General features: G+C 40.3%; 1 protein-coding gene across 1 annotated transcript in view; it reads left to right on the forward strand.

Moving 5' to 3' along the window:
- Positions 1–27,354, forward strand: part of FHOD3 (formin homology 2 domain containing 3) — a gene marked incomplete at its 5' end in the record, with an annotated part of 759,322 nt that overhangs the window by 568,500 nt on the left and 163,468 nt on the right. The window contains one exon of the mRNA XM_007945666.2: positions 5,480–5,593. Coding sequence (XP_007943857.2) covers positions 5,480–5,593 — 114 coding nt within the window. The remainder of the gene's footprint in view (positions 1–5,479; positions 5,594–27,354) is intronic.

Below are 27,354 nucleotides of genomic sequence, written 5' to 3' on the forward strand. Positions count from 1 at the left end.
AAAAAAAAAAAAAAACAAAAAAGAAAGAAAGAAAACCTGCAATATCTGGGGATAGGGTACTAAGAGAAAAAAGGTAGAGAAGGAAAATAATGAAGAAAAAATGGGCAAAATGCAAAAAGAAAAACAAGGAAAGGGATTAACCATGAGAAAAAAGGGGAAAAAAATAAATTAAAAAAAAAAAAATTTAACCAGGAACAGGGAAAAGAAAAAAAGCTGAAAACTAGGACCTGGGAGGGGAAGAATAAAGAATAATAACAAAAAGGACAAAAGTATTAATAATAGTAGTAGTAGTTTTAAAGCAGACAAATACAAGCAACCTAAACACCAGAAAAAAGAAAGAGAAAAAGAAAAAAAAAATCAGTGGAGGACAGGGCTGGGCACCCAGGCTCCATCCAAGCACACAGACTGGGATGGAGTTCCTGTGAAGATGGGTGGGCGTGGGTGATGGCTGCACCTCTGTTCACCAAGTGGGTGTGGGTTATAAGAGTAACAAGAGGAATGTCATACCTTTTCACTTGTGCAGGTCTGGAGTGTCCTTGGGGTTGCTGACAAGCAGAACCTGTTCTTAAGCCCTTGGAATCTGGGAGAGTGCTGTCTCTTTAAGTATTTAAAATGGTCAAGCTGCTTGTAAACATTCAAAATGGGGGTGCTCTCTGGACAGGCAAAAGTCCACAGCTCAGCCTGCCTTCCTCTTCCCCACTGATTCGACTTTTATTCCCCAGCCACCAGAACAGTCCTCCGTGCAGTCCCTTGCTAGCAGGGTTGATTTATAGGTTAATTGTTTGGTCCTACCACCACTCAGGAATCTCCAAGTTGTCTGTGCCCTCAGGATCTCTCAGGATCGCTACAAACTGCAGCTCCATATGTCTCCTTTTTTGGTATTTTCATGCAAATTTTTCTGCTAGTTGGGGTTTAGTCCACTTCTGTATACCTCCCTTCAAGTCCCAGGGGTTCAAGATTATCTTCTGTGTCTGTGTTAATTGGCTCCCCTTTTCTTTGTTGAAGAGGGTCTGTGAAGTCTTTCTACCTATTCTGCCATCTTTGGTCTCCATCAGTATGCACTCTTTAGAGCAATCAACCATAAGAGCTCAAAAAGGTGGCATTTGCCCAGGGATAAAGCTTATAAGACAGGAAGGGTTAGGAAAGAAGGACAAAGGGAAGTGGTAAACACAGGGAGGAAGTGGGAAGAGTGCTGTTAAGTTGTGATTGCAATGAATGTCACAAAACAAATGTGTATAGATTGTTGCCTGGAAAATCAGTTTACTCTGTAAACTTTCACTTAAATCATAATAAAATAAAAATAAATTTCCTTCAAAGTTTTAGTAGACAGTCTTAAGTGTCATAAGTTTGAATAGTTGCAAAGGATATAATTTGTATATGGTATATGTACTTAAGGAGCTCTGGTGGTGTGGTGGTTAAACTATTTGGCTAATAACCAAAAGATCAGCAGTTCAAACCCTCCAACTGCTCTGTAGAAGAAAGATGAGGCAGTCTGCTTCTGGTAAGGTTTACAGTCTTGGAAACCCTTTGGGGCAGTTCTCCTCTGTCCTGTAGAGTCACTATGAGTTGGAATTAACTCAGTGGCAGTGGGTTTGGTTTTGGAGGGTTTTTATTATTATTATTATTATTCATGTCTTTTAAATTTATTTTGTCAAAACCTTGGAACTTCAGATTTAACAAATTAACATCTACATATACCTAGTTGGCAAAGCCAGTCCTCAGTCAAATGAAACCTAATTCCTGTTAGAAAAAAAAAGTCTGACTTCATGTTTCAGTTCAAACAAGCAAGCTAATATATGTCCCGGAGAGAAACAACTTACTTCCGGGATCTGACTCACTTTGGCCAAACTAAACGGTGAAGCAGAGTAGATGGGCAGCTAGAAATAAGGCAGGAGTCTTTATACTGAATTTGTCCCTGGATAAAAACCACCTTCTCCCTCCTCAGTGTTTCTTATGGAATTCTCTTTGTGCTGTTTTCCTATTTTCTTTCTTTGCTTCTTACCCTGGAGGTTTTTACGTTTGAAGGCAGTGCCCCACACACATTCAGCCCAGTTGAGACTCTTCTTTTTCTCTCCTAAAAATGAAATGAAGGCAGTTGAGGGATGGGAAGCAGGACAAGAGAACTGGAAGACCCCAGGAGTGGCCATAGCCATTATGGAACTTGAAGATCTGAAAATCAGTTTCCTCTTGTTACCAAAATGGCTGTGTGCTCATTCAGGATGGGTGAACTCCAGTTGGAACACTTGTAAACTAGAAGTTCTCTATGGACTTCTTTCAGGACTAAAATTCTGGTACTATTGTGACTTTCACTTGATTCTCACAGAACACATTCAACATAATTTTTATGTCCCCCAAGAACAATATCTATGTGCGTGTTAGGAGCTGCCCACTTGAATAGAATAAAAATATCCTGGCAACCTCCTCTTTCCCAGCACGGTGGTATTTGCCCATGATGGTTATCCTGGGATTACTGATAATGATCTCACAGCCTCTGATGGGGCTTTCTTGGGCCCAGGTTCCCCTGACTTGGTTTCCAAGCTTCACTACTACTTATAGTCCACAGGGGTGGAAGTCACAGACGCCTCGAAATGGTCTAAATGTTAATTGAGAAAAACTACTGCATGCTTGCAAAAGAGTATTGACTTAGATTTAACTGAGCAAAGTTTAAAATTTTTATGTAATTTTTCTAGCAGGAATTTGAATACTGTACAAATATTATCTGTACCTGTTAAATTTCCTGGTGTCCACTTGCTGTGGTTTTCATGGGTTCATGTAGCCATAGATTTGATTACTCAGTGGTTGACAGTACTTGAATACATTTATAATAGAGCCCAACCAGTTAGTCATTAGAAAGAACAAAACAAAAAAACCTGAACAGTAAATTGTATGATCCAGTTAGTTTGACTGAAATTGAGAATGAAAATTGGACAGACTATGAGACATTTGAACTAATTGCTTAGCCATTAGGAAAACCAAATGAGAGAAAAACACATTATGCTTGTTTTAATTTTGTAACGTCATTTAAACAGAATTTTAGCAAAGTAATCCTGTTAAAACATTTTGCAGGATGTCCACTTTGGTTTGGAAGGGGATTGTTTTAGATGTTTGACTAGAGCAACAAGCAGAGAGATGCAGCAGTGGGGTGGGGCAGGGCTGAAGCCTGGGCAGAGGGGCTGACATTAGGTCCTTGTCTGGACAAGAAGCCTCTGGAGGCCATGGATGGCAGCCTATCCCCTTCCCAATCTCAGTGCTTGCTGTCCTGTTTCTCTTTCCCTCTTTTTCTACTCCCTTTTTGTATGTCCCTTTCATCCTTTGCTTTTCTACCTTCTCTGTAGCCTGTGCTTTGGGGGCCCTCTTCAAGCATCAAACTAACACTCACTTGGAGGGAAAAGTAATCAATGTGTTTGGCCTGTGGAGTGTAGGTTTTTAAAGAAAAGTGAAAAAGAATGGCCAGAAACCAAGTCCCACAAAGGTGGTGTTTTAGCAGAGAAGGATGATAGGGATGAAATTGTATGGGCTGAGTCTCCATCTGCCTGGCATAGTGCCTGGTACTGAGCAGAGGCTTGGTATACGTTACCAAATAAACAAATAAGGAGGGCAGCAGCCAAGCCAACCAGAGATAGCAATGCAGGATAGATTTGGGGTAATTTAAATATTTTATTTTCCATTATAGTGATGTACTTTATTACAGAGAACTGAATTCTGCTTTTTAATAAGATGGTCTATTTTTTATATCTTATCCTACAAATAGTTTTTGACCTTTGAAAATATTTTCAGAGTTATAGTCAAACTCTGTGGATAATATTATATCCTCATTTTTTTCAGTCTGTCTGAAATATAAACAGTTTCCATATTTTCACTTCCAAAAATCATTAATCATTCTGTTGTTGTTGTTGTTGTTTGCTGTCGAGTCGGACCCGACTCATAGCAACCCCTCCTTGGGTTTCCAAGGCAGTATCACTACGGAAGTAGATTGCCCCATCTTCCTTCTGAGGAGTGGCTGGTGGATTTGAACCGTCAGCCTTCTGGTTAGCAGTCAAGTGCCGTAGCCACTATGCTACCAGAGCTCCCAGTAATCATTCTAATGATTGCATAATATCCTATTGAGTGAATAATGCATCATATTTTCTCTGCTATTCTTGCATTATTACTTGGTTTGATAGTTTCCAGTTTCTCACCATGATCTAAATACTGCTCCAGTTAATTCCCCAATGTGGACTTATTCTGTCAAAGGATATCCTCATTTTGAAGACAGATTGCTTTTCAAAGTTTATGATTTTTAGCTCCCCACTGTTGATGGGTATTTAGACTGGATTCATTGTGTGCAAGAAGGTCTTTGTGCACAGACATCATAGTGACCTTTGAGCTCCCACACATCCAATACTATGTCCATAACCAGTTCAGGGGAAGGCTTCAGCCCTGTTCTGTGTCTGAGTAGATTGAGAGGCAGGGCTCTCTGAATCTTATTTGTAACTAATCCTGAGTTTCCATCCCCATGCAAAGGTGTCAAATAATTTATTTTCCAGGAATAAATTAGATGATGATAGTTAAATAGAAAATGGTAAGGGACATCTATTTGGAAGAACAGAAAAAAAAAAAAAAAAAAACACCCCACCATTCTAGAGTTTTATAACTGGTTAGTTAGAGATGATTGGGAACAATAAAAACTCATTGAAACTTCCTATTGCCATCAAATCAATTCCAACTCCTAGCAGTCCCATAGAACAGAGTAGAACCACCCCACAGGGTTTCCAGGGCCGTAATGTTTATGAAGCAGACTGTCACATCTTTCTCCCTCAGAGTGGCTGGCGGGTTTGAACCGTTCACCTTTTGATTAGCAGCCAAGTACTTAACCATTGTGCTACCAGGGCCTCCTTCATTGATACTTAGTGGCTGCAGTTTTGGTTCAGGGGAAATATTGGTTGAAAACATAAATACTTGAACCACTAAAAACTAGGCCAGTCTGGAAGGCCTTACTCTCATTGATCACAGAGCATACACAATGGGGTTGTATTTAATGATTCAAATTGATTGTGAAATACCTAAAGCTGCATTTGGGAAGAAAAGATGATTCTTTAATCAGTCCTTTGTTTACAGACTTTTATGGAATAAGAACTAATTGTGGCACCATGAGAGGCAAGAAAAATCTTCATGATTCAAATGAAAATAATTTGGATTCTTAATTAATGTCAGCAAATAGTTATAACACACATTTAAAAGACAGGTAATGTGAGGTTTTGTTTAAGCCCTTTATCATAAATCCTTTAGTCTGATAGTTGGAAACATTGGAAAATTTCTCTAATAAGAAATTATCAAAACAAAACAGTAAGAAAATCTCTTTGAGAATAATCCCTAAGTGTTAACATTTCTAGACCTGGTTTTTTTTTCTTATAAAAATTAAGATGGTTTGATAAATCTTATTCATTTATTAACTTGTATTCATGTCTTTGTCTTCTTCCTCCAAACTTAAACTCTTTAGATACACCAACTTTGGCAACAACTCCTACCACTCCTCAAGACCTTCATCTGGTACCAGTGTGCCCACCAACCCCGCGTCATCTCTTTCACCTCCCCAGGAGGCCAGATTAGAAAGGTAGGTTTTATAGACAGGAAGCTGATATCTTCACATGAATAAGAGGAATCACTTTTATTAGAATTGGTTAAATGAAAAGTATAATTACCACATAGAATCTGACATATTTAGAGAAAGCAATCCAAAGGCAAAAAATATTTTCTCTTTTTTCCACCCTGCTTACTTAAATGAATATCATATTAGAGGTGATAATTTTATTGTCATTATCTCATCCTCCTACATATTTTCCATAGAAAGTATAAAAATTTATTCTAAGGTATTTAAATGTGAATGTTCTGATTCAGCCATTACAGCCAGTTTTAGATTTAACATCAGGTCTGTAATTTGTATTATACACATCAGTTTTCACCTTTGATTAAATCTATGTAAATTGGAGGTTGTGGGGCTATTAAGGTGTTGTGCAATTAGTCTAGGACCAACCAGAACAGAAAAGAATTGTATGGGTACATGGAAAGAATTTAACTTGGCAAGAGTATTAGACCACCAGAAATGAACTAATTATTACTCCTCAAAGCATGGGATTGCTCAAGGATGCTTTTACAAGGTAATGGTAAGACCTGTAATTTGAGAACAATTAAAAACAGTTACCCTTATATGGCAAGAGTGTTGAGTTAGAGAAGAGAGGGTTAGGGTTAGTGTTCCAGCTTACTTAGACGTAATTTAATCTCTGAGGACTAAATGCCAGTTATACCAACCTTTACCTGAGGGGATTGTTTTGATGAGCAAATTCCAAAGTACACATGAAAGTGCTTTGTGAAACCCACTTGTAGATCCTGTGGAAGGGAGCAGTGGAGAGCATAATGTGACTCCAGTGGGCAGTTGGGGAGGGGGCAGGGAAATGTTGAACTCCACCGTGTGAACCAGGTGAGGAGTGGCAGTTTAGAAGATGATGGCCAGAAACTGAAGTGCTCTAAATCCAAAAAAAAACTACACCCATTGCCATAGAGTCAATTTCAACTCATAGTGATCCTGTAGGACAGAGTAGAACTGCCCCATAGGGTTTCCAAGGCTGTAAATCTTTATAGAAGCAGACTGCTACATCTTTCTCCCGTGGAGTGGCTGGTAAGTTTGAACCACTGACCAGGGCTTCTTTCAGTTGCTCTAGACTCTAGCCATTCATAGAGATCCTTTGCCTCGAATCCCACATTTCAAACAAATGTGACTGATATTTCTTACTGTGATTCTGTCCTTTGTACAGATATGCATCACTTAACATCCATTAGAGCAACGTCCATTTGCCTATATGTCATGGTCTCAGGTTATAATAGAGTTCACAAATTCTGATGGGAGAATGGAACATAGTGGAAGTACTTAGCTAAGTAGGGGAATTATCATCGGTCTCTCACTAGCTCTCCAAGTCCTGTGTCTGACTGGCCCTGGGCTGGCAGGGGTTGCCTGTCCGATGATGCTTACCTCAGGCAGGGACTGTGCAGACACCATGGAGCCACCAAGGAGGATGCCCTGCTGGGGCCACTGCCCCATTTGGCCCCAGTGCCCTTTGTATAATGTCAAGGCCCAAGTCCATGGCTCTTCCTATGGTGACAACCTCCTGGCTACATTGATGGTGGCAGGAAGAGGGGCAGGAAAGGTGGCCAGGGCAGCAGGTGGAGGCAAAGGAGGAGTAGGCCAGGCTGGAAGAATTTAACGCCCATTGAAGGAGTGAGAGGCAGATATGGAGGAAGGAAGGGGAGGGAGCTGGTGGCAGTGGGCTAGGAGACAGCCAGTTGGATAGCAGGTATATGCTACAGTATATGGGCAGGGACTAGGCAGTGACTATATAGGACCAGTGGCAGTGGAGCTAAAGTTTTCATGCAGTCCTTTGGCAAGGCTGAGGTGCCAGGCCTGCCTGGTGACCACCCTACACACCTCTCTCCTATATGTAATATGGTGTTCATACAACATCCAAATCGCACAATGTCCTATTTCACAGACCACATTGTGGACTTTAAGTGACTCATACCTTCATCTTCTGAAGTGTGTTTTGTTAGATGTTGCTGGTAATTGGAGGTTTGATGGGATGTAGAGCGAGTAAGACCTTACAGTGCCAGAATGAAGGAGTGTCAAATAGGGTTTGCCTGGCCAGGTTTCATAGTTGATTTCTAAGGTGATTTGTAAACCTCGTGGTGTAAAACTCAGGTTCCACAGCCCTGGGTAAACACTTGGGGGCTCATTTAGGTCTTAGAAATAAGGTAACCAGTTGATTACCCTAAAGCTGCTCTTACCCTCCTAGGGTACTTCCTTTTGGAATTTGCTAAGGTGATCTGTGGAACTAAATAGGTCACCATGGAAATGGCCCTTGTCATATGGGGTGTGGAATATAGGGAATATTAGAAATATTAAGGAGCTCTAGTGGAGCTCTGGTGGCACAGTGCCTAAGGCACTTGACTGCTAGCCAGAAGGCTGGTGATTCAAACCCACCAGCCACTCCTCAGAAGGAAGATTGGACAATCTATTTCCGTAGTGATACTGCCTCGGACACCCAAGGAGAGGTCGCTATGAGTTGGATCCGACTCGATGGCAGTGAGTAGTGGTGTAGTGGTTAGGGCATTTGGCTACTAATCAAGAGGTCAGTGGTTCAAACCCACAAGTTGCTCCATGGAAGAAAGATGAGATGGTCTGCTTCTGTAAAGCTTTTCAGCCTTGGAAAGCCAATGGGGGGTTGGGTGTCACTATGAGTTGGAATCAACTCAATGGCAATGATTTTTTTATTGGAAGTATTAGAATCTGACTGGTATTACATGCAGATCTCTTGCCTGATAGGCTACCAGTTTCTTGCAGACTGGAGCCATGCTCCAGTCATTGAACCTGTATCCTAGCCATAGTAGAGCAGCAATTGAAGGACTGAATTAATTATTAAATATTAATTGCCATGTCTGGCAAAACAACACAGGTCATGAAACAAAGCAACACGAAAGGATTAAAGGTTTAAGAGGAATGGGGGCCAGGCAGACACTCTGCGTATGATGCAAGAGCGATCCCTGATGCATCCATCCTGATTTATTTATACATAAGCACATGATTTCATCATTGTTCTTGGTATTTTCTTAATACAATCAAGTATTCAATCAGGTATTTTCTACAATCCAATCAAGTCTTATCTAAAAGGTTAAAATTTAACTTTTCCCCGTACACAGAGGTCTTTTCCCATGCCTGAAAACAATAGATGATTAGTTGGGTTAACATTTCTTATAAAAAAAGTAAATAATCACTACAGTGTATCATTCGAAGACATAATGTGATTGTTAAGGTACATGATTCTAAGGTATAAGATAATTACTAGGATACATTATTCTAAAGTATAATATGATTACTAAGGTCTACTATTCTTAGGTTTGAAGTGTTCCATCAAGATAATGAACATTCTTTACTGGAACAATGTTTACCAACCTATTTTGCTGGAACAATGTTTTTGCCGTAAGCACACAGAGTTTGAGCCAAACAAACATTCAACCTTGCCTTCTTTCAGCTGTTGTTAAAACATGTGCCTTGCAATCATGTCCTTCTGATGGTCTTTTTCTTGGTCTCCAACTTTCCTCCCTTTTTATTTTTTAAATGAAGTAAATGTACTTCAGTAGTTAACTATTGAATTAAACATCGAATTAATCTCAGGACCCAAAGAATAACAAATAATATAATTAGAAACATCATTACATATGGCAAAAAAATGGTAGAATAACAAATAATATAATTAGAAACATTATTACATATGGCAAAAAAAGGTATAAAAATGTAGGAATGCTTTTAAAAGGGTTAAGATTTTTAAATTCATCAAGTATAGAATTTGCAACTTGATTTGAATCTATTATTGGTACATGACTGTCTTTTATCCTTTGAATATCGTTATGGAATTCCTGTATTTCAAGACTAATATTTGAACTATGCCAAACTCCTAATATTTTTATTTTGATTTTTTCCCATGTGAATTCAGGATCACTGAAATTCACAAGGTATGATGTTATACGTATGTGTTCATACCGATAGTCACAATGTAATGGTTGCCTTATTCATATCACCTTTAACTCATCTCCTATTGATAATACCATTTCCTCTAACATGCCTACTTTAAGTTTAAAATCCTGATCAATTATTTCTTGATCTACTAATGCTTTTACAGTGTTGGGCTGTCTGAATAGATGATTGTAGTGCAACAGCAGCCACTGTCATAGTAGCTATCCTTGTAGTAAGAGCAGTTATGCCTGCAATCATAAGCCCAATAAAATGTTTAGATCTACTAAGCCCTTGATGCACTAAGTACAGTGAATGTTCTGTTGAATGAAATCATCCATCTGAAATATTAACTGGTAGGGTTCTATAATGTGGTTGTGTTACTATTAATACATAGTGATCTGTTGAGGTTAGGCACTGAGTTAACAAACAATTACTACAAGTCGCATTCCAATAATAATTTCCTAAGACATCATTGGTCTCAAAAATATTTAAACAACTTAATGTTAGTATTTGTGGCACAATCATTATATTTATGCACTAGCATAAGAGCGTTCGGAGGTCGAACACACGCTTGAATGTTGGTGCGATTGCCAGGACTTTCTACTCCAGTTGTTCCTCCAATGTATGCGGAATGATATACCGATCCAGCTGTGGCAAACAGTCACCATAATCCTGATTGTATTGGTCCTTCCTGTGTCTGCAAAATGTTTTCTGGGAAACCTCTTGGGGAGGCATCAGGTGTCTTAGTAGTATGTGGAGAGCTGTTGTTGTTGTTGTTATGTGCCATCGAGTCAGCCCCGACTCATAGCGACCCCTCCTTGGGTTTCCGAGGCAGTATCACTACGGAAATAGGATTGCCCAACCTTCCTTCCAAGGAGTGGCTGGTGGGTTTGAACCGCCAGCCTTCTGGTTAGCAGTCAAGTGATTTAGCCACTATGCTACCAGAGCTCCTATGTGGAGAGTAATCAACCAAATAATCTCCCCAGTCCATTGGATAGTGTGGAGACTAATGTTCTGATTGTTTAGAAGACAAATATATTCTCCTAGAAAATAGTAAATGACATCTAAACCAAGGTGGGTATCCTTCCCAGTTCCATGATATATTAGGACAAAATGGTACGGGGGAAATGCATTACTGTTATCACGTAGTCAGAATACACTCCCATTTACAATAAATTTTTGTATATTCCCCAGCACACATGTTTGAGACTTATGTCTGGATCCCAGTTCAACACTGGTATGAATTTTAATAAAACTTTAAGTATATATGTACTGTTCATTCCAGATACCCAGTGCATTTTTGGTACCAACTTCAGGCAAGGTTGTTGTTATGTGCTGTCAAGGGGCTATAATTATTTTGAGTAAAACAAATTGGTACTTTTATAGCAAGACCTGTATAATTCACTATACTTTCTCCTTTTAATAATTTTCCTATGTAGTCTCCACCTTTTCCTCCAACCCACCAGGTGTCATTAGTAAAAACAGGAGTAACAGGATCGTAATATGTAGCAGGTTGCACCCAAGGTGGATGAAACAAATATGCCCAATGAGTTTCATTAGCTACAGGAGTGATTTGAGTTGATGGTAGTGTTACCATAAGTAGAAATATTGTTTCTGGGGTCTAAGCCTTGTCTAGAATTTGAACCATCCTTGCAGCCTCATGAGATAACGCTTTAATCTGACCCCAAGTTGGCAGCACCACTTCCCTGGTCTGATGACTCAGTAACCCTCACCTCCTCCAGCAATTCTGTAGTGACAGCTATTGAAATCAATCCTGGATGTGATCCATCATATCAGATGAGTCTCTCCGGTACCCATATGGGCTTGTCATTGTTTTCTGGAAAAACACATGCATACCCTCATCCCCGTATTAATAGTGGATCTGGTCCCTTCCATTGTCCTGTCAGTACATCCTTCCACCAAACTTTGACTGAGGTGGTGTCTCATTTTACTTTTAAAAATATATCTGTCAGCAGCAGACTGTGCATCATTGTCACAGTTCAAAAAATTGAAAGTATATAAGACATTATTTAATCTTTTCATGAGGCTGTTCCAATATTCCCCTGTTACTCCTCCTTTTTGTTTTTCTAAATAAAGTTTTATAGTTTCATATTTTCTTTCTACAATGCCTTGGCTTTGAGGATTGTAAGGAATGCCAGTGGAAAAGTTGATAGAATAAAAGGAACAAAAATGTAAAAAGGATTTACTCATGTAAGCCGAGCCATTGTCTGTTTTTAAATGTTTAGGAGGACTACAAAAAGCAAAACAATGTAATAAGTGATAGATAACATGTTTTACCACCTTGTCTATTAAGGCTGAAGTGATAGTGAATCCAGAATATGTATCTACAGTAACATGTAAAAAAGATTGCTTTCCAAAAGAAGGTACATGGGTGATGTCCATTTACCAAACATTGTTGGGTCAAAACCCACAAGGGTTTAAGCCATAATGTGGCACAGGCAGATGCACATTGCAAGAAGAGCAGTTCTTTATTATTTGTCTAGCAAGTTGGAATTATTTACGTAAGCTAGCACTATTTTGATGAAAAGAAGCATGTGATTGGATAGGATAGCTTCTTGTACAGGAAGACAGAGTTGTTCATCCACTCATTTATTTCCGTGAGTGAGAGGGCTCGCCAAAGGGGTTGTTGTTGTTGTTGTTGTTATGTGCCGTCAAGTCGGCCCCGACTCATAGCGACCCCTCCTTGGGTTTCCGAGGCGATATCACTGCGGAAGTAGATTGCCCAAACTTCCTTTCAAGGAGTGGCTGGTGCATTTGAACCACCAACCTTCTGGTAGCAGTCAAGTGCCTTAGGCCAAAGGGGTATGTGCTCTAATACGTGTGATGTAAAATGGATGAAAACGCTTCTGCACTGCCTTTTACAAAGTAAAAAAGAGAGTAATTCTTCATTAGATATATGTTTAAGTCTGCCAGTCTCAACACAGGTAAGTAAATGAACCACATACTGGCTGTCACTCACAATATTGAGTGGTTGGCACAAGAAATCCTGAAAAGCAAGTAAGACAGCATAAGCCTCTGCCTTTTGTGCCAAAGTATAATGAGTGTCTTTGGCTCTATCTTTAATAGCAGAGTGGTATCCTGCTTTTCCTTTACTAGTGCCATCAGTAAAAACTGTTAAAGCATGGGGGAATGGGATGATTAACACATTTTTGAGGAAAAACCCACTTATGTACACTACTTGTAGTAGCTTCTAAGATGGTCAATGATTGTCTAATTGACCCATAAATGTAGCAGCAATGATTTGCCATTCAACATTATTATGAATAAGGGTTTGTAATTGTTGTCTAGTATATGGTTGATGTATTACAGTTAAATTTATTCCTGTCAATTGCTTATGTCTATGTAATGATTTCTGAATAAAAATAGCTACCATAGTTGGGTATGTGGTGATGGAATTAGAAAATTGATAAGGAATATGAATCCATTCTATAATGCCCTGTGTTTGCTATAACGCTCCAGTAGGGCTTTCATGTATGGCTAAAATAATTCCTTGTATTGGGGTTGTTAGTGTCAATTTGGGTTAATTGAGCCTCTATCATCCATTGTTCTACTAGGGCTAATTCTTGTTTTGCTTCCTCAGGCAAATGTCTGGGTGAGGTTAAATCTGGATCTCCTTTTAAGGGATCAAAAAGAGAACTAAGTTATTGAGCAGTGATGCCTAGAGAAGACTGTATCCAATAATTGCCCCTAACACTTTTTGGAAATCATTCAAAGTAGTTGAAGAGTCTAATTGAAGAGTAATTTTCTGTGGTCATACAGTTATTTTGTCTATGATATGTCCTAAGTATGAAAATTGAGCAGTTTTCTGAATGTTTTTCAGGAGCTATTTTGAAACCATGACAAGAAAGCTGTTCATTTAAATGTAAGAAAATCTGATTTAATATGTCTTTATCAGGGTGACTGCAAAGAATATCATCCATATAATGGATAATAATGACCTGTGACCAGACAGATCGTGTCTGCTCTATTGCATGCACTACAAAGTTTTGGCACATAGTAGGACTGTTTTTCATGCCTTGAGGTAAAACCTTCCAATGATATCACTTTGTGGGGGCTTGAACATTAATTTCTGGGCTAGAGAAAGCAAATCTAATTTTATCTTGTGGTTGCAATGGAATAGTAAAAAAGCAGTCTTTTAAGTCTAAAATTATTAAATACCAATTAAGAGGTATCATTATTGGAGAAGGAAGACTAGGTTGTAAAGGTCCCATAGTTTGCATGCTAAGATTAATAGCTCACAAATTTTGTACATTCTCCATTTGCCAGACTTTTTCTTTATAACAAATACTAGACTATTCCATGAACTATTAGAGTGTTCAATGTGTCTGGCATCCAGCTGGTGCTGAACAAATTTATCCTATCCACAAATTTTTCAAAGGGTTCTGTAGGCCCTTGTATAATTTTAGTAAAACTGGAATTATCAGCTCCTTTTGCGGATAGTTTAGACCATGCGTGGGAGGCTGCAGCTGATACCTGTTGATATGCTTGTAAGGGATAGGTTAATTGAGCTATGACATCTAAAAACTGTCTGGTACCAGAAAGCATTTCAAAATGAATGGGAACATTGTGTTGTTGATTTCTCATACTCTGCTCTGTATAGAAATCATGAAAATACATTTTCCACATCAAATAATCTCCTCCGTCTAATGCAGTTTTAGCCAGCATATACCAATAATAAGGACACAAAACTTCTTGAGGAATGGCTTCTATTAAGGTTTTTACAAATGGTGCCATTGGCCCATAGGTGGCAGCAGGTTGTTTCAAATCTTTGAGAGTTTTAAAGGAAAATGTTTTATGTCTTTGCATTGGTTGATTAGTCTGAAGGTCTAACTGCTCTATTATAGGAAAAACATGTCTCAATTCTACTGGAATGTCCTCATCCATGGCCCTCAGCTTTTGAACCATAGCTTGTATAGGTGACAAAGGAGGCAAGGTGGATGAGATAATAAACAGTTAACTTGCTTCCCTGAGGGAGGGAAAAGGTTAAAAGGTAGAGGAGAGCAGGCATTAGTGGGCATGGTTACAGCTGAAATAGCCTGATTTAAAAATGGATTTAAAGAAGGATATAACTTCTTTTCCTTTACTTCTGAGGGTTCAGTTTCCAACTTTTGCTTGACTATTTCTTCTTTCAATTTTAACTCTTGTAATTTAGGATCTATGCCCACACTTGTCCCCTTTTCCAATTCCAAGCACAGTTTCAAAATGCTCCAAATTGAAAATACACACTCTGGAAAATCCTCCTGCCCATTCTCTTTTAAACACTCATCCATCTGTTGACTGATGCCAGGCTGTCAAATCAATCATCCCATCCTGAAGAAACCAAGGGCAACAGTGATCTACACACTGTAAAAATTCCTCCAACTCCTTTTTAGGTATTGAAAAACCTCTAGCCTGAACCAATGCCTTAAGAATAGAAATATACCAATCCCTCTCATGAGATCCTACATTCCTCATGTTAGCCTGGCTTAAAGAAAAAAAACTTATTAAATTCACCCAAACTTACCCTTTTTCATTATGAAGCTTTGATTTCCTCTCAGTGGGGTGTGCTCTTCACTGCTCTGCCTCAGGCCCCAAGTTGGGTGCCACTTGTCATGTCTGGCAAAGCAACACAGGTCATGAAACAAAGTAACATGAAAGGATTAAGAGTTTAAGAGGAACAGGGACCAGGCAGACGCTCTGTGTATGATGCAAGAGTGACCCCTGATGCATCATCCTGCTTTATTTATACATAAGCCCATGGTTTCATCATTGTTCTTGGGTATTTTCTTAATACAATCAAGTATTCAATCAGTATTTTCTACAATCCCATCAAGTATTATCTAAAACATTAAAATTTTACTTTTCCCCGCACCCAGAGGTCTTTTCCCATGCCTGAAAACAATAGATGATTAGTTGTGTTAACATTTCTTACAAAAATAGTACATAATCACTACAATGTATCATTCAAAGACATAATATGATTGTTAAGGTATGTGATTCTAAGATATAAAATAATTACTAGGATATATTATTCTAAAGTATAATATGATTACTAAGGTCTACTATTCTTAAGTATAAAGTGTTCCATCAAGATAATGAACATTCTTTACTGGAACAATGTTTACCAACCTATTTTGCTGGAACAATGTTTTTGCCCTAAGCACACTGAGTTTGAGCCAAACAAGCATTCAACCATAAGAGAGGCCTTGCCTTCTCTCAGCTGTTGTTAGAACATGTGCCTTGCAATCATGTCCTTCTGGTGGTCTTTTTCTTGGTCTCCAACAATTAATTAATTAATTATCTACTTATTAGTGGGGGAATAGATTGGATGGAGGTCCATGAAGTTGGAAGGGCAGAATGTCCACATGTTTACCCAAGCCTGGGGGATTTTGAAGAAATTTCTCCCAGGTCCTAAATGGGAAACCCTAGCCTCTGGCTACTTCTGAACCTTGGTCTAGCTTTGAGCTGAAGTTCCAGGAGCACAGGCTCCTGAGATTTCCTATCTGTATCTCTTTCCATGCTCAGCCTTACTAAAGCACTTTTGGGGGTATAGAATTAAATGAAGAATCCCAGATCACCTTGCACACCCCATGGAGGAGATTGGAATGTATCCTGAGACCATCGGATTTATTTGGGCTTTGAAGTAGGTGATGACATGATCTAAGTATCAGTTTTGTGGGATGAGACTGGTGAGGTGAGATTGCAAGACTAGGGCCACTGGAACACTGCTTCTGAGTCCAAAAGAGAAGATGCCAGCAAGGCCATGGGACTTGAAAGGATATAATGGGTTTGGGCAACTAGGCTGAGATTTGGAGGATGGGAACAGAGGAAGACTGTGGAATTAGTGAGGGTTCAGGCTTATGTGAGTATATGGATGTTAGCAACAAAGAATTGAGAAAGACTATACTAGAAGAAAAGCAAAGTGAGGATGGAGGAATTGGTTTTACACCCAGAGAGATGTTCACAGGACCCTGGGGTGGTATGGACTTAGCAGTCCTTGGAAGAAGACATAGAATGGCATTATTTAGACTCTGTCACTGAGACCAGGTCTCTGGGAAATAGCAAGAGCAGGGCATTCTCTTCTTCAAAGCTGCCAGTTCTCTATTACATGTAATTTTGCTATAGGAAATTGGTTAATTTTGCCAACTACTAGATCCACTAACAAGTAAAATAGTTTCAAAGATTCATTACTCTCTTTACGTTTGCATGCTTTTTTTCCAACGGTCATCATCTGAAGCTTTGATTAACCATGTGAAAGCAAGTGATGAATCACTTGAAATAGCAGCTGTGTGGTTACATTATTAATACCCAAAAGTCACCAGGTATGAATTAATTGCATCACCATTTGTTATTTTCACCTTGCTAGCATATGTTTTGTGACTATAAAACAGAGAGGTTCCCAACCTCCATAGTTGTATTCCGCCACTCAAGCATATTATGCTAGTTCTGTTTATTAGAATATATATCTTTATACAGTTCAATTTTTCTTTTTCTTTTTTGTCAACCAAATTGGGGATCTTTGGATCTTACCATAACCTAACTTGAAATTTACAAATATTTTCTACCCTAGAAGTAGCATAGCGGCTAAGGCACTTGACTGCTAACCAGAAGGCTGGTGGTTCAAACCCACCAGCCACTCCTCGGAAGGAAGATGGAGCAATCTACTTCCGTAGTGATACTGCCTTGGAAACCCAAGGAGGGGTCCCTGAGTTGAGTCCGACTCGACGGCACATAACAATGACAAGATATTATGCATGTTTTTACTGAAATAGATACTTCATTATAATTTTTAAGATTTATTGTTGAGATGTTTTATATACCCCTGTATTACTAAGTCCAAAAAGGAAAACTCTTTGGTTAGGACAGGTATTGAACATTTATGACAGTAGTTGCTTTTTTTTTTTTGCATTGAGAACCTGTGTCTTCTGTTGGTACACCCCTGACTAATAAATAGTATGTCAGGGCCCCTGGGGAGCTTTAGAACCCAATTCCAATGATTTGGAAATAAAAGTCATTTTTCTGAAGTCATAGGAGATTAGTACAACTACAATACCCATTCAGGCAAGATGGCTTACTTTGGAAATACAACTAGTACCCTTGTGAGCTTAGAGTTTTCCATTTTCTCCCAACCATGTTAGAGTGTTGGATGTTAGTAAAACTTGGAATGATAAATGGACCTAGAAAATGAGAATCAAAGAAAGAATATATAAAATTAAGTCAAAGCAAGTGCATTACAGTGAATCCATCTCCACATCTCCTATTACATTTTCATTTATATGTCTCTCTTTTGGAAATAGTGAGTTAGCATTAATTTTCATGAAATTGGAACTTGAGTTGTGCCAAACCAAAATAAGAAAAGTAGAATTATTTGTAAAGCTCCTCATGAATTCAAGATGCAACTCTTGAAGGAGAACAACTTTAAAAAAAAACAAAAACAAAACTTCCATTTTGAAAAATACTTTTTGAGCAGAAAAGTTCTAAATATTTTCTTTTTAAAAGAAAAAACAGTTTCAGGAATAGTTGAACCAGTTATGTTCAAATATTGAAATACAACAAACAAGCAAACAATAGCAAATCTGCAGCTCTGAGAAGTTGGGAATGATGGAGCCCATTCTCTTTCCATCCCTGAAGTGACATCCCCATCTGGTGGGCCTTTTCAGAAATGGCGAGTGGAGTCTTGTTTGATGTTGTTGACTTAGCATTTACAGACTGAATATGAAAAAAATGGAAGCTCAGTGCCTGGGCCAAAAGTTTCTTAAGGCATCAAGTCTTGTATTCCTTTATTAAGCAATCAGTTCTTGTGCAGGAGCTAGGCAGTGTTGATTCAGTGGTGGAATCTTTGCCTTTCATCTAGATGATGCTATTGGATTCCTGGCCTATATACCTCACCCATCTATCAGTAGAGGCTGTGTGTTGCTATGATACTGAACAAGTTTCAGCAGAGCTTCCAGACTAAGACACACTGGGAAGAAAGGCCTGGTGATTTACTTCTGAAAATCAGTGAAAACCTGATGGATCACAACGGTCTAATCCAGAGCCCAGTGTGGGGATGAAGCTGGAATAAAGAGCATAGGAATATTGTGAGGAACTGGGACCAGGAGAGTGGGAACTTCCTCCCAGTTCAAACTCCTCCTCATGGAATCACACTTCCTGTGACCTCTCTGAACGTCTGTCTCCACCACTTATGGGTAAACTTTGCCCTCAGAATTAAGGGAACTCTTTTCGTGCATTTCCTGCTGATTCTCATTTACTATAGTTCTTCCAGTTCTTCCCTGCGTGGCAGGCCTTTTGACTGATACCTGTGTTTCCTGGTCTTCACTTCCTCCTCCGTGTTGACTGTCCTACATGGACCCGAGTACTTGTGCTTTCCTGTTCTAATCTGCTTGGGCTTTGATCAGTGTTTCTTGCCCTAACCTCACTAGTGTCTACTTGTCTATGTTTTTTCTGAATCCCAGATACTTGCTGGCTATTTTCCATCACTTGATCTACAGAATACTTAAAAAAAAAAAAAAAAAAAAAAAAAGTGCCATTGAGGTCTACAGCAGCACTATGCAATAAAACTTTCAGTAACAATGCAAATGTGCTGAATAAATACTGTAAATACGGTAGCTGGTAGCCACATGTGACTGCTGAGCACTTGAAATGGGACTAGTGCAACTGAGGAACTGAATTTCAATTTTTAAAAATTGTATGAATTACAGTTTAAATTTAAATAGCCACAAATGATTACTGGCTACATATTTTCTAAATATTGAACAGTGCAATATGGAGTGAGTTTCTGATTTATAATAACAAAGTTGTGTTCCCTAGAGAATTTCTAAAAATAGAGGTATTAAAAGTGTATAGTTATAAATATACCCACTCCTCACTTATCTACATGGTTAGATTCCAAAGGCCAGGTCATTATGTGAAAATAGGCATTATGTGAAAATGGAGGATTTTTTTTTTCTTTCTGTTTTTAGTCTATTCATTTATCTGATTTTTTAAATTTAGAAAACATGATCATAGGAATCATAGAGACCCCTCCTTGGGTTTCCAAGGCAGTATTGTTATGAAGTAGACTGTGCAGTCTTCCTTCCAAGGAGTGGCTGGTGTATTTGAACTACCAGCCTTCTGGTTAGCAGTCAAATGCCTTAGGCACTACACCAAGGGAGCTCCTAGTTTTTTTGGTTTAAGATGTACTGATGTGATCATCGCGGTGAGGAGCCCAGTTGTGGATTATTCCTCTGTGGATAAGGAGGGCTGGAAGACACAAAGCTGAATAAAGGTGGACTGGTTGAAGGGCCCACAGCATCACTACTTCATCTTCTTCCTATGTGGTGTCAGAGCTTCCCTTGCAGAGCTGTCTCCAGGACTGTACTCCTACCTCTGCAAACCCTGCATTCTACATCGTGGAGCTTTCTCTGCCCTCTGGGCCTGGTGAATCCCCAAGGCTGGGGCCTCCTATGAGGTCAAGGGCACTGGCTATGTACCCAAACCCATTGAGGCAAAGGCGTCAGGCCTAGTTCAACTCACTTTGGGATGTCATGAAACTGGCACACATTTATTCTGAACACCCTCTCCTATAGCTCTTTCTCACTTTTCTTTCCTCCCTTCCCATCCCATAGCAACTTTAAGCAGTAGGACCTCAGGCTGTATCAGTGGTATCACTAGGGTTGATTGATGACACCCAGTTGAATACCCATTGAGATGTTTCAACAAACTGATGCCATGCACTCACTGAGGCACTCACTTGGCTATGCCAAGAGATTTGGAAGACCACTACCTGACCAACTGACTGGAAGAGATCCATATTTGTACCCATTCCAAAGAAAGGTGATCCCACAGAATGTGGAAATTATTGAACAATATCATTAATATCACACACAAGTAAAATCTTAGTGAAGATAAATCAAAAATGGTTGCAGCAATATACTGACAGAGAACTTCCAGTAATGCAGGCTGGATTCAGAAGAAGACATGAAACAAGGGATATTATTGCTGATGTCAGATGAATCTTTGCTCAAAGCAAAGAATGCCAGAAAGATGTTTACTTGTGTTTTATTGACTATGCAAAAGCATTCAATTGTGTGGATCATAACAAATTATGGATAACATTGAGAAGAATGGGAAGAATTGTTATGGATAACAATGAGAAGAACACTTAATTGTGCTCATGAGGAATCTGGACATAGACCAGGAGGCTGTCTTTAGAACAGAATAAGGAGATACTGCATGGTTTAAAATCAGAAGGGAGTGCATCAGGGTTGTGTCCTTTCACCATACTTATTCAATCTATATGTTGAGCAAATAATCCAAGAAGCTGGACTATGTGAAGGAGAATGTGACATCAGGATTGGAAGAATGCTCATTAACAACCTGCAATATGCAGACAACACAACTTTGCTTTTTGAAAGTGAGGATGACTTGAAACACTTACTAATGAAGATTAAAGACTACAGTCTGCACTATGGATTACCCCTCAATGTAAAGAACACTAAAATCCTCACAACGGGACCAATAAACATCATCACAATAAATAGAGATAAGATTGAAGTTGTCACAGACTTCATATTACTTGGTTCTACAATCAACACCAATGGAAGCAGCAGTCAGGACATCAGATGATGTATTGCATTGGGCAAATCTGCTGCAAAAGACCTCTTTCAAGTGCTGAAGATCAAAGATATCTCTGAAGACTAAGGTGCGCCTAACCCAAGCTATGGTGTTTTCAATCGCCCCATATGCATGTGAGAGCTCTGGAAACTGAATAGGAAGACTGAAGAAGAGTTGATGCTTTTGAGTTGTGGTGTTGGTGAAGAATACTGAAAGTACCATGGACTGCTAAAAGAACCAACAAATCTGTCCTGGACAAAGTGCAGCCAGAATGCTCCTTGGAAACGAGAATGGCCAGACTTCGTCTCACCTACTTTGATCATGTCTTCAGAAGGGACCATTCCCTGAAGAAGGATATCATGTTTGGTAAAGTGGAGGGTCGACGAAAAAGGGGAAAGCCCTCAATAAGATGGATTGACACAGTGGCTGCAACAATGGACTCAGGTATAGCAAGGATCATGAGGCTGGCACAGGACCAGGAAGTGTTTTGTTCTATTGTATGTAGGGTCATTATGAGTCAGAGCTGACTCAACGGCACCTAATAACAAGATATCTGGAAACTTATGGTGTCAGATCCCTCCCTGCCACCTCCCATTCAAGCCCAGGAGTTCCAGCCCTAACTCTAACCCTAACCCTTCCCTCCCCCCGCCAGGCTCCCCACAGCTTCTCCCCTCTCTCATTGACCAAAGTGAAAACCCTTTTCTCCAGCCAGTGGTGGGCACCATGGCCCACCTGCCTGCATCTGAACCAGTGTGGCAGGGAGGGTGGGAGGGGTGATGAGTTACTGCACTGAGTAACCAGTGATGCCAGCCCTAGTGATACCACTGCCTTTATGGCCTCTTCCCCCAGCCCACCTGTTGCCACCACCATCATGGACCCTGGTGTTGTTTTGGTGTCACTCTCTGTGACAGTGTCAGGGCCACAGTCTGCACCCCCATGTCTCTCTAGTGACACCACTGGGCCACAAAGGAGCTGGGAACTTAGAATAGGAGCCCACTGGCTTGGTGCTGCCTTCTGGTCTGCCTGGAGGCCATTGCCACAGAGGAAGCTGGCTCTGCATGGCAGCTAAACACAGCACCCCTGCTGACAGGAGGGAGTGGAGTGCATGGGGCAGCTTCCTGGAGGCCACCTGGAGACCCTCCTCAAGGGAGAGGGTATGCCCATAGCCATTGCTGCCATGCCTGCTGCCTTGTTAAAGTGCAAAATTGTCACTCTTGTCATAATGTAAAATGTGAAATGTTGAATAACAAGATGGTCGATAGATGATGAGCAGGTGAATAAGCTTACAAACCAGTTGCTGTCAAGTTGACACCAACTCATGGTGACCCCAGGTATGTCAGAGTAGAACTGTGCTCTGTAGACTTGTCAATGGTTGATTTTTTTGGAAGTAGATCACTAGGCCTTTCTTCCAAGGTGCCTCTGGGTGGACTTGAACTTCCAACCTTCTGGTCAGCAGCCAGATATGTTAACCATTTATACCACCCAGAGACTCCTAAATATAAACTTACACAAACGAAAAAAAAATTAAGCTGGTGGATCAAAGTAGATTAAAAAACAAACAAACACCAGTGAAAAAAATCCTGAATAGCAGGTAAACCAGGATAAAAAGCTTGTCTTTTGTGTGGTCACAGTTCACAGCACCAGTCTACACTGCTGACAGGACATAATGGTACCAATGGTGACTGATACCTACTGTTCCCACAAAGAGGCTGTGTTGTCCTTGCTACTGCGCAGCAGCATTCTTCTAACTTGCCTGCTGCTAGTTCCTGATAACAATCTCATTACAAACAATGAGCATCCCCATAAGGCAAAATGTGGTCCTTGTTAGTAGATTGTATTATGTCCAAAGTGCACAAAAGGAGAAACTCCAATTCCATTGATGGAGTAAGGATGCAGTAGAGTCTGCCTCTCAGAGGGCAGCTCCATGCAGTGACAGAAGCATTGGGGATCTGGGCTTTGCATCAGTCCTCTGCCATGCTGGGGACTCTGGGTTCTCATCAGACACTAGAAATTTCTTCTCCCACATTGTTTTGCCTCTGTCTCCTTCTCACCATTCCTACTGTAGCTTTCGTTCAACACACATGTCATGCCTGAACTATACATTACAGTAATATATGTCCTAGGTCCTTTCTGGAAGACAGATTTGAGCAGGTTACTTTTCCTGCTGCAAAACCTTGGGTGACGCCCCATTACCTCTCAGTTAAACCCTATATAGAAACATCATGTGTCAGAGCTCTCACATTTGGGTCCTGGGTGCCCTTCCAGCTTCATCACCCATCAGCATCCCCCATCCTCACTGTATTCTAGCCACACACAAATTCTCACCATGAATATATCAGGATCTTCTGAGGTTCCTTCCTTCATTTTTGCTCCAACCTCCTTTCTTCATTCAGTCATTTCCTTCTCATCCTCTAGGACCCAAGAAGGTAGCCCCTGTCCTGTAAAGCCCCTCTGACTTCTGCAGACAGAATACCTTGTGACATCCTTTTTGGTTCCTATACTTCTGTTACAGCTCTCAACCCTTTGAACCATTATGTGTCCATATGTCTCCAAAACAGGATTTACACACGTCTAGTGATCTGTGGAAATGTACCTGGGGCCCACAGAGCCACAGGACAAAACAAACTCATCTTTCTGTACTGGTCATTTTATTAAAAGATTTTGGGGAAATCTTTGCAAAGACAAGACTATTCTGGGGAATGCAGCATTTACATGGATTGTAAAGAGAAACTTTTTTGGTTTTGAATGAAACACTTTATGCTGTTCCCATGTTGTTCCTCATCTACCTTTAAGACTTCACTATCGAGTGTGCCTGTTTCTGTGTCTCTCCCCTCACGAGCCTCTGTGACCCTTTCCATAGGACCCTTGTCTCCCTCATATTCATATTGCCCAACATCCAGCTCAATGTCTAAACCATAGTAGTTGCCCCCATAACTTTTTGTCAAATAACCAGGTGATTGAATGCATAAGCAGTTTTTACCCTCTGTATCTTGTTTTCTTCCTTTGGAAAATGAAATTAGACTAATTCTATTCTTAATTCAGGCAATTATCTCATCCTTGTTTAGATAAAGGATGTGCATAGCAACTGTAAGAGGTCTGTGTTATAATTCCATTTGGAAGTAAGAACATCATCTGTAACACTTAGTTAAAAACCAAACTAAATTCATTGGCATTGAGTCGATTCTGTCTCATGGTGACCCCCATAGGGTTTCCAAGGCTGTAAATCTTTACGGAAGCAGACTACCTTACCTTTCTTCTACAGAGTGACTGGTGAGTTTGAACCACCACCCTTTTTGTTAATACCCAAATGCCTTAAGCATTTTACTACCAGAGCTCCTTAATACTTAAAAGTCTGTAATAAGAAAGTGCAAATGGCTCTCACTGAAAAGTGTAGGTGGAACACCTACACCCACAGAGCCATAGACATGTATAATTATTCAGTGCTGCAACTTGAGCCCTACCCTGCTTGTACACCATCCCCTAGTGGTGTGCTCCCCGATGACCAGGTTTCCAGTTGTCCATGGTTTCATACTGGCATCATGCAAAGATTACACAGTGAGAGAGGACATCTTTCAGAGATGTAAACCTGGGTGTCTGATATTTGTTTCCTTGTCCCTCAAAGCCCAGTCCTGGCATTTATTGTACTTCACTTTATGAAACTTCACAGATAATTGCACTTTTTATAAATTGAAGGTTTGTGGCAACTCTGCTTCGAGCATGTCTCTCGATGACATTTTTCCAAAAGCATTTGCTCACTCCATGTCTCTGTGTCACATTTTGATAATTCTCCCAATATTTTAAGCTTTCTATAATGCTATTGCACATTTAATAGCTACATTATAGAGTAAACATGACTTTTATATGCACTGGGAAACCAAAAAAAAAAAAATGAGTGACTCACTTTATTGTGGCGGTCTGGCAGTATCTCCAAGGTATGCCTATAATAAGGTGTAAATACACTTTCTTGTCTAATGGTAGGAGATTGAATTTCTGGTTGATTTTGGATATTGTACTCTGAACTTGGGAGCTCTGGTAGCATAGTGGCTAAGACACTTGCCTGACAACCAGACGGCTGGCGGTTCAAACCCACCAGCCACTCCTCGGAAGGAAGGTTGGGCAATCCTACTTCTGTAGTGATACTGCCTCGGAAACCCAAGGAGGGGTCGCTGTGAGTCGGGTGTGACTCGACAGCACATAACAACAACAAACTCTGAACTTAGCATGGGAATCCAACTTGTTCGAATCAGACTTGGTCCCTGAATTCACAGGGCCATAGAAGAAAAGCAAGATATCAGCAAATAACCAGAGTTTCTATTGCAAAAAGTACTGTGAAGAAAATGGACCTTCACAGAAAAGCTAGAGAAAGAAGCTATCAAAGCATGAGAGCTAGCAAAGTGCTTCATTCTCCTAGGGACACCTCTGGCAAGAGGTGTGGGAAACTGAGTCACCAATGTAAGTCAAATTAAAGTTTGACTTCACATTTGTTCTGGGTCTGGGGAGAGGGGAATGAGGAAATAGAATGAGTTCAGGTCTTTCTTCAAAACATGATCCTGGCAATCTAGAGAGCTATGAGATTGGCTTGAAATGAATTTGGTCTTCAGAGAAGAAGCAAGCATGTGAGTTACCCTGGAGTAAAGAGGCAGAGAGGGGACTGGAAGGATGGGCCTTGGTCAAGGCCAGTAAGGCTGGAAACAGTAGAACACAGGAGGTGCTGTGCTGGCACTTGGTGCTTTTGGAAGCTGCCAGGAGAAGCGTTGAGTTGGGAAGCCAAACAGGAGTGGATCTGGAGCTGTGACAGGTGAGGACTGGCCTCCTTTGGGCTTGAGGACTCACTTGGTCTTGGACAAGAGGGTGGAAAGTAAGAGGGAACAGGCAAGAACTGCCATATGCCAGGGGTCAGGGCCTGCAGAAGGGGCCAGTGGATGGACTGAAGCGTGACAACAGCCAGGGCCTGGAGGACTGGCTTCATGCTTTACACGTGAGCTAGCACAGTAACATCAGACTCCACGTGGGACCAATCTGCAGCACACTGCGTGGGCCCTGGAATTCCCTCCCATGGCCAGGACACTCAGATCTGCACTGAAGCAGTGTGTGAGAGAGAGAGGCCCCCAGAAGAGGAAGCCTCAAGTCTATGGTCTCCATCTGACAGCAGATGTCTCCAGGAGTTGTAGCAATGGTGATGGAGAAAAGTTGTCTGTTTCTTGGGCCTGCCTTGAGTCTTGCCCATTCTATCAGGAGGACCAGGCTATGGCTCTGAAGGGGTGAAAGAAGATTCTTACATTTTCTAGTTTCAAGGCAAGCAAATGTTTATTACAGCTAAACATTACCCAGAGTGACTCTGGTGATCATTAGATCAGATAACTTCCAATTTCCTATACAGGTTGTGAGAACAATTCACTGTTCCACATTATTTAATTGCCATTTTACCATTCTTTTATTACCTGTGAGTCTTCATATTAAATTGTTTAATTAGGAATTATGTAATAATTTCAAGTTTCAGATAATTTGTGAGCTTCATTTGGCTTCTGATAATACATAACTAGAGACTGTAACTTAGTTTTTAAATAGAATAGTGTTGAAGATTTGCTTCTTTCACAAATAAGACTTTAGGTAACTCAAACTTACCAAAGGAACCTACTTTTTTAAACAGGTTTTGTGGTGTAATTCACATACAATAAACTATACAGATGTAAAGTGTAAACTTTATAAGTTTTGACATGTGTATCCCAGTGAAACCATTCACTGTCAAGGTAATGAATAGATCTCTCATCTCACAGTGTTGTCTCATGTCCCTTTGGGATTCGGGTTGCTCTTCCCCATCCCCAGGCAACCACTGATCTGCTCTCTGTCCTTGAATACCTACTCCTCACTTATCGACATGGTTAGGTTCCAAAGACCAGGTAGTTACATAAAAATTGGTGATTTGCAAAGATGGAGGATTTTTTTCTATTTCCAGACCATCTGTGCAAAAATGGCAAGGAGGCCACATGTTCTGACGTCCTCTAATCCCACAAGAGGATGGCAGAATCACCATCAATAGCACAAGGCCTATTACTGCAAGGCCAGACATTCTGCCTCCCTCCAGCCCTTTCTCCAACCGTTCCAAAGCACCCACCACCTCTCTCCTGGGTTTGATAATTCACTGCAGTGGCCACACAGAACTCACAGATTATAGGGTTTATTAGGGAAGCACCAGGCTACAATTCAAGTTCAGGAAA

Source organism: Orycteropus afer, unplaced genomic scaffold (assembly GCF_000298275.1).
Source record: "Orycteropus afer afer isolate SDZICR_OR568_19922 unplaced genomic scaffold, OryAfe1.0 scaffold00141, whole genome shotgun sequence".
Lineage (NCBI taxonomy): Eukaryota > Metazoa > Chordata > Mammalia > Tubulidentata > Orycteropodidae > Orycteropus > Orycteropus afer.